Source organism: Cheilinus undulatus, linkage group 11 (genome assembly GCF_018320785.1).
Source record: "Cheilinus undulatus linkage group 11, ASM1832078v1, whole genome shotgun sequence".
NCBI classification, from domain to species: domain Eukaryota; kingdom Metazoa; phylum Chordata; class Actinopteri; order Labriformes; family Labridae; genus Cheilinus; species Cheilinus undulatus.
The window spans coordinates 18,653,520-18,661,569 of NC_054875.1; the positions used below are offsets into that span (position 1 = coordinate 18,653,520).

At 40.2% G+C, this 8,050-nt stretch overlaps 1 protein-coding gene across 1 annotated transcript; it reads right to left on the minus strand.

The window, feature by feature from the left end:
• Positions 1-841: 841 nt before the first annotated feature.
• her3 (hairy-related 3) lies at positions 842-1,870 on the minus strand. Its single transcript, XM_041798726.1, has 4 exons — positions 1,817-1,870; positions 1,614-1,709; positions 1,434-1,515; positions 842-1,299 (listed from the first exon to the last, which is right to left on the minus strand). The coding sequence occupies exons 1-4, from the start codon at positions 1,868-1,870 to the stop codon at positions 842-844; spliced, it is 690 nt and encodes a 229-aa protein (XP_041654660.1).
• Between the last annotated feature and the right edge of the window lie 6,180 nt (positions 1,871-8,050).

Here is an 8,050-nt window from a genome sequence, read left to right on the forward strand (position 1 = left end):
TGACTCACTTTACTAGCCCCTTTTAATTTTCATTCCTTTTTCAGTCTTTATCTTGTGTATTTTATCTCTCCTGGTCCCTTCTCTGCCTGTGCTCTGATTTGCTATCTAAATTATTTCATTTACAATAAGTAAGTAAATAAATAAATAAATAAATAAAACATTATTACGGTTTTACATTGCCACATGCTTAGACCTATTTTGCCCTTTTATTTACTAAAACGTCTAGGTCCATTATAGGTTTCAGTCTCAAGTAAAATGGACCCTTGTACAAAAGGACTTCTGACGTTAAAAAAAAAAAGTACTTTCAGAACTTAACTTAGCCTATCAAATATTTGATAGTAAACATTTCTTTTTTTGCTCACTTTAAATGCTCCATCCCCAGTCAGGGTATGAGTCTGTTTAGTTTTGTCTTTCATAGGCTACTCTCTGTCATTTTGTTCTTCCTCACTTCATGTAGCTGTAACACTCCACCCCACTAGCTCCACATAGCACCTCAAGCCAGTAAGAACTGTCATTAATCCTCAGAGAGTAAAACGACAATTTAAGATCAGTTACTGCAAAAAAGAGAAGAGCTAAGACACTCCAACCTTCTCAGGCCTATTTTAGCTAAATACACTCAGACACTCAAATCCCCCAGTCTACAGGCTACATCTTTTTACAGAAGGAAAAAAACTTCTGGAACATGCAGCACTTTCTTTTTTGCAACTTTTATTAATAAAATAAAGCATGTACAACATTTTATAAAAATAGAACATATTCAACATATCAACTATTGTAATAATCTATACTGTGCAGTTGTAAACAGCCAGTTAAACTATAATATCTATGCAAGTTTTTCAAGCTACCAAGGCCGCCAGACGTTTTCCTGAGTGTTTGCAGCTTCATTCCTGTGACTGACAGAGGAGAGTTTTTTGTGACTGTTTTCATGAGTGTTTTGCGCGGGAGCAGTTACAGAGGCTTCCTGTTTGGTTACACATGGCTGCTGCTGAGCGTCCCTGCTCGGTAAATATGAAGACTTGGTTTCGCTGTAGTGTTTCAGAGCTCTACATGTGGCCGCTTTTATGTCCTCAGGTGCTGCTGCAGATGGAAGAAGTGGCTCGGCCTGCCACGTGCCGCTGTCCTTGGTGCTGAACACTTCCTCTCGTGCTCCGGAGCGGCACACTTTACCAGTGAGCTGTGATAACATCCAGCGGTCGTTCCCATGTAGGTTGTCCGCCATCATTAGATACTGATTGACGTTTTCCATGCAGCTACGGAATCCCGCTTGGTAATCAGAAAAGTCGGAGGCAAAGGCAGTGCCTGAAAGCCAAGCAGAATTTTGGTGGGGCACACAGCGGAGCAATGAGTTTAGTTGTGCAAAAGGGTCTGAAGTCAACCACTTTCCCAGATCGACATTTCTAAGATCTTGTTGAAAGAATAAAGTTAAAACTTACAGCTCTGGACTTTTTGAAGGTTCCTGAGATGTTTCACTGTGAGCTCTAAGATGTCAGCCTTCTCCAGCTTGCGCTTTCGAATCTGAAAAAAGACATATAATTATGACAAATGTATTATATGGACATTTTTCTCCTACTATAGGCATACAAAATTGCAACCGCAAGGTAAAATGTACTTACACTGCTGCTGTAGAAGCTTTCCAGAAGAGTTTGTAACTGGTCCAAACACTTGTTGATGCGAGCCCTTCGTTTCTTCTCCATCAGTGGTTTGGAGACCTGCACAAAAGAAGTTAAAATTAGTCAATCATACAACATATTTCAGTAATTTTCTGGTATCTATAGCTGTGTTTTCCGCCCCACTTGTTTCAGGAAAGTCCACACACCTTACTGCATCCGCTGGTTTTGGACCTCTCTGCGCAGTCTGTTGTCGCCACCATCCTGTTTTATTATTTTTCCTGGTTTCCTTGGTTTAATCTCTTGCTCTGTCAGGCACACAAATGGAGGATTGTCCCTGAGTGGATTTATATAGAGTCCCCCACTTAACATCTCAATGCAGACAGTCCCGCCTGTTTCTTGCGCTCAAATGAGCAACACTGGCATCTGACAGCCAAACCCCACCAAAGGCCCTGAGAGGGCTAAAGAAGAGGTAACTGTGCTGCCCAAAATAGAGTTCACTTTCATATGGAGTGATTCTGTTAGTTTCTCTTATTTTTAAGTCGAACTAGCGACACATCAAGGTTTTCTATCTAGTAAGTGTACTGCGTAATGGAATTGAACACCCTTGAACCAACGTGTGTGTCCCAAAGAAAACACAGGAGATGCATAAAAATCACAAACATAATGGGTAATCATTGTGGTTCTTGCATGGTGTAGGTCCCATTGACTCCTGTGTTCAATCTTTTATTTGTGGGTTTCACGCCACCAGGTCCATGGTAGCACCGTGATAATTCCCACCGTGTCCCAAAACATTTCGATTTTCTGGTTTTAATTAGTTGTAAAAGTTTACAGTCAAGACCTGCTTCGTGTTATTTGCTTTTTTGGACAGAGGGTGTATGAATTTCCGCCAATCCCTTAAAAATGTATGTGCGAAAAGCAAAGAAGTTTTCAAAACTTTTAAGACTCAGGATTCTTTAGCTTTTGTGCGTCGCCGGTTTTTGTCTTCATACCAGAAGCGATGAGGCACCGAGGAGAATCGCGGGCCGCCCCTTGTCCTCGGTCCCTCGCCTTCCGATTTTCCACACTGCGCCCTGTGAAAGGAGCAGAGGCTTGGGAAAGTCATACCAGCTGAAACAATGTATGGACTATAGAGTCACTATCTGATGGAATGTTAGACTTGAGTTCTATGAGGAAAGTTGAACCATTGCGACCAGTTAGTTGTTTAATTTGAGTTGCTCTGAAGTTATGAGTTGGTTGTGTTCTGAAAGACACGCGACACCGCTGACAAACCCTTTCTAAACCTCTTTAGATTGCTCAAGTCTCCTTGCCTTATCCGGAACACAATGCGTGCGTTAAAAAGGCTGAGGGCCCGGTAGAAGGGGCGCATTTGTATTCAGTCTGGGGAGATGGCCATGAAAAGAGGTCAGTTTATAGTGATGGGCCATTGATCTTTTCTTCTCGTCTGCTTTGTGACCGCAAACGTGTGGGCATTAAAAGGCTCTCTCTGCTCCTAAAGTGAGCCAGAGAAGCCGCTCTACTTTCTCCTTCATTTGTCAGCTAAGATGAGAGACTGGAATGTTCCAACTAGTTTATCAGAAGATCAATATTTATTTTGTTTGAATGACATCCATGCGCCACAATATAGCTAATTCCAATTCTTTAACGCTCTGTATGCTCAAATTATGGAATCGTTCACGAGAGAGCCTCACATAGTCTAAGTAGTCTAAAATCCATACATTTCACCAGTGATGACGTTTGACTGTCCTACAGAACTAATCAAGTTTCATGTCATTGCTTTGATACTTCAAGTAGACAACAGAAACTGCCATGTCAGAGCTGTGTGTAGGACACTAATGCGTAAAATGTACCGGAAAGGTGCGGAACATAAAATGGTGCTATATACTGAAGCATTTAATTGGTATGAAATTTGGCCGAGCTGTGCTGGTGTTTAGAGGGCAGTCTGGTGTCTATTGTCCTCCCTGGACGCCACATTATCCGCCTTTTCACGCTGGCTTTTAACACAGGACCGTGGAGCGCTGATTTCAGCGTGGAGTTGTGGCATCACAACAGTCGCCTGCGATGTTATTCTGTGCCATGGTGTAGAAATTTCCCCGCTGATTATTCGGTATAATTTCAATTAGTGTTTTCTCTATGGGGTCAAAATAGAGGAGGAAGACTTTGAAAATAAAAGGAGGTGGTGGTGGTGTCATAGAGATCAGCTGTCGTTCTTGCTGACAGGTTCATTTTAAGGAAGTTTTCAGTTTAACTTACATATATTAAGCAATGATAACACATGATATCAACAGTTTACTTGTGTGAAATACTGCAGTCGGTCTCTAAATTCACTGGTTGTTGAGTTTTTACGGAGATGAAACCTGTTGAAACTGACTTTGAACCTTTGCTACACAACAGACAAGCTCCCAGCTTTCTTCAATTGCCCACATGACGAAGGAATATTAAATGTTTGTCGATCCAGTCAACCTACTCATATTTGTAAACGTTTCACGCGTGACAATAAGAAAAGAAACTCTTGTCTGCAGTGACAAGTGCGCCCTAAAACTGTTTCCCTCCATTTCCTCTTGTATGTCCTTATCTATCCATAAGAATGGCGCACCGAGAGGCTTGTGTCCTGCGTGGATATAATAACGAAAGTGCCATTAAATGACAACTTAAGTGTATGTTTATGAAAAGGCCTGGTCGCTTTACTTTCACCTTTTCAGCCTCAGGTCATTCATTAACCCAATCAGACCTTTGTTATGGATGCCTGCCGGCGGGGACCTGACAATGCTGCTGTAATAATTGGACTATTGGGAAACTTGTTAACAACAATTAGTGAAGCAATTATGCAATTACTGCAATAAACTATTTTCTTCCAGGAGGGAAACTGAGACATTTGCAAGCCAATGTTAGACAACCGAACAGTAAAATAGAGGGACATATGCAGAGGGAGTCTGAAATGTTCCATTTAGGCAAATTAGAAGAAAACGGCATGTATAATCAAATAGTATTCTACTTTGTGTCAGCATTGTGAGAAGCTGTGGATTATTGTTATCTCACAGCACAGGCAAAATAATTAAAGTCTTCCAAATCGATGGTATCACCTGCTCTCACATGTTCAGTTATTAATTTAATCTAAACTGAATTGCAGATGCACGCTTTTTTGCCTTTTTAACATGTCTTGTTCCTCAACTTAACGCAGTTTATGCATACTGAGGCCCATAATTTGGCGCACCGTGAGCGAAGCAAATCGATTCACCGCCCCCATTGACACGGATTGGATGCAGCTTTGGCGTGACCAAAAGCTCTTTGTGAGAAACAAGGTCACAGTAAAAAGAGCAGGTACGTGGACAGGTGCACTGGAAAAATATTAGGAAATACAGACAGGATTTTGGGAAAGCCACGCGACGGATCTGTTGTAGAAGCTGTGATCAAATAGATCAAACAGAAATAGCATCATGAATTTCTATGGACTGGTCATTGGGTTATTTAAAGACTTCTTACTTTGGTTTGGGACACAATGGCGGCTGTCTGCCTGTGTGTGCTGGGGTTAGCGCATGAAAGGACAAGAGGCGCACATTAACATCGCTTAAGGTTTTCTCAGGAGCCGAATGAACTGACTGGAAAGTAACTTTATAACTCGATGGAGGATGAAGCCTTTGTCAAGCTCTGAACGGAGAGACACAAGCGCCTAACAAAAGGAGAGCGCCATTGTTAAACACTAAAGCGCATGGGCATTGATGCGCCTTGAATTACAAAACATCTGCCATTACTCTGAAGCACTTGAGCAACATTTGAATGAGAATAACCAAGCACCCTCTGGTGCACTGTATTTAACCGTGCGTAAAACAACAGTTAGCCAACCACCAAAATGTCCAATTATAAAATAAAGCGTTTGGATCAGGTTAGAAATAGACAAGTGAGGACAAGATTCAAAGTTGACCTATATTGCTCTGTTGTGTTAAAGCTCCTGTTCCTAATGTCTCGTATTTCAGCATCTCTCATGCGCACTTTGTGTATTAAACCTACAGCTAGTTCTGAACAAAAGCAAGAAGATTAAAAATTAACTGAAAGTTGTTGTTCTTGCTGACAGAGGTCCGATTTATTTGATAGATGCTCACTCTTAATTCTGGATTCAATTGGTCGTTTCCTTTTCCCTGGTAAATCATCATATTGACATTCTTATAAAGAGGACTAAAGCATCTCTGTATTGTGTCAAATAGCGATGAGCCTCAGTATATGCTGGAGTCCATTGGAGTTCAGAAAGATCATTAATTTAATGTATGACTGCAGGCCAGAAGACAGTTTTAAGGCAAATGCATATGGCCACCAAACGCAACTAGCCTCTACTTATAGACGTTTTGTTTTTGCCTTTGCAGCAAAAAAGGAAGGGCCAGTTGCTGGTTCTGGTTTTCCCAGGGTTTTCTCTTTATCTGAGCAGAGTGGAAAATTGAAAGGTACAAGTGAAAAGACATGGGGCGTTCCTCCGATTCTCCTCGCTCCATATTTTGTTAAACAGAAATATGTGACCTCAGGGAAACGCTGGCTTCCTCAACTTTAGCAGAGATACAGACTCTTCCTGAATAAAACTTTTAAAAATGCGCGTAAAACGTTTGCTATTTTATAATTTACAAATAAATTAAAGCTCTAGACTTGGTCTTAAGCGGCGCGTCTTTATTTCAAGGTGTTTTTTTACAGGTAAATTCTAACAGTTTTTTCCCCATCACTTCCGACCTAAACTGTTTCTCGCAAAGCAGTTCAAAATAAATTGTTGAAAGCTCTAAATATGCAGAAATTCTGCATGACAACGTGTGTGGCGAATGCAACTTCGAAAATTGGTATGAAATTGTCAATTTGTTGGTGTCAACATTCAGCCCTTTAAACGTGCCATATGCCATGCTAAGTGGCACTATTTATCAATTCGTTCCTAGTTTCACGGTCCATCCTCCCCTTCTCCTTGCCAGGAAACTGAATGGTCACAACAAAATGGCAATTTACCCTGTGGAACTGTCACATACCCCCTGCGGCAGGGTTCTTTCCGATCCACTTTGTGAGGCAATCCCAGCATCACGGTGCGTCACGGCGTGAAACTGACTTTCAAATGCAGAGAGGAAAGGGTTAACCCTCACTGTTTCTGACGCATCTCTTCTTCTGTGTCTGATCCTAAAGCAGCCAAACCTTGCTATCTCACTACCAATAAAGCGAAAATGTGAATCACAGAACACACATGGCATAACATCACATGTTAGAAATTACAATAAATAAGTGCTGCTAAACAATAATATAAATATTGTAAAAATTATTATATATATTGTCTGTGATTATTTTTTTTAACACATTGTTGTTTTTTTAATGAATAGAATGGAAAATAGAGGCTGGGTACAATCATCTTAGAGCATAATATCTACTGAGTTTTCAATTGAGTTTCAAAAAGGAACCTCTGTAATCTTCACAATAAACCTGCACTGGAAAAAATTACCAGAATTTCACAATATTTAACTATAACATTTCACAGTAAATTACCGTATTAGCACTTCACAGGCTTTAACTGTAATGTAGACAGTATTTTATTGTAATTTTGAATTTTACGGTGAGTTACTGGGAAATTTGCGTGTACGTTATCAAGATTTCACAACATTTTACTGTGCTTCTTTACAGTAATCTACTGTGCTCAGACCATCTACTGTGAACACAACACAACAAATTACATTAACTGTGGGGCATTGTGTGATATAGCATGAACTCACATTGTCTTATGATAACACTGGGCAGATACAACCCAGCTAGTGAGAGCAGTTTAGGTTGTTTTTGGTGATTCAGTTGATTTGGCTCAGGCCAGCAGTAAGAGTTGTCTCTTTCGGCTTTTTATACACCGTCAGAAATGAGGGTACGGCTAGGGTCCATTTATGAAAGCACTGATGATTTTCTCCTCAGGTTCTTTTTGACGTTATGGCACTTACCTTTTCTGGGTAAAAAGGGTACATATGAGGTCAAAAATAATCAACGGCTTGTTTGTGCCCTTTTTAAATCAACCTAAAGACATACAGCTTACAATTATGGATAAAATGACAATGTATATTTGTCTGTGTAATGTTTAAAATTTTGTATATTTTATCTGATATTCATTTAGCAAAAGACTAAAATTGTCAAATGGGACTGAACCCTAAAGAACAAATCCATAAAATAAAAAAGCTGAAATATTGTACATGATCATTTATCTCATATTCTTGCAGTTGCTTGTAGGAGTATTTTGGATGGAATTTGATGAGTAAGCTATATTTTATATTTTCCTATTGTATATTTTCAGACTGCTTTGAGATATTTCAGTGGACTAATGGTACAATAAAAACAGCTGCCTGAAAAAGGCCTAATTTTACAACAACGTTCATGGTGATGAGAGCTCAGTGAACCAGTTCACACATGCGTATTGGTTTGGCAGCACGCGCATGCACTTAAAGTCGACA

Excerpts from the sequence above, each read along its gene's own strand:
- her3 (XM_041798726.1), bottom strand. The coding sequence starts at position 1,870 with ATGGTGGCGACAACAGACTGCGCAGAGAGGTCCAAAACCAGCGGATGC. Across the intron at positions 1,710-1,816 it reads AAACCAGCGGATGCAGTAAG|GTCTCCAAACCACTGATGGA; the intron begins GTGTGTGGACTT and ends TCTTTTGTGCAG. Across the intron at positions 1,300-1,433 it reads CCTTCAAAAAGTCCAGAGCT|GCACTGCCTTTGCCTCCGAC; the intron begins GTAAGTTTTAAC and ends CTTGGCTTTCAG.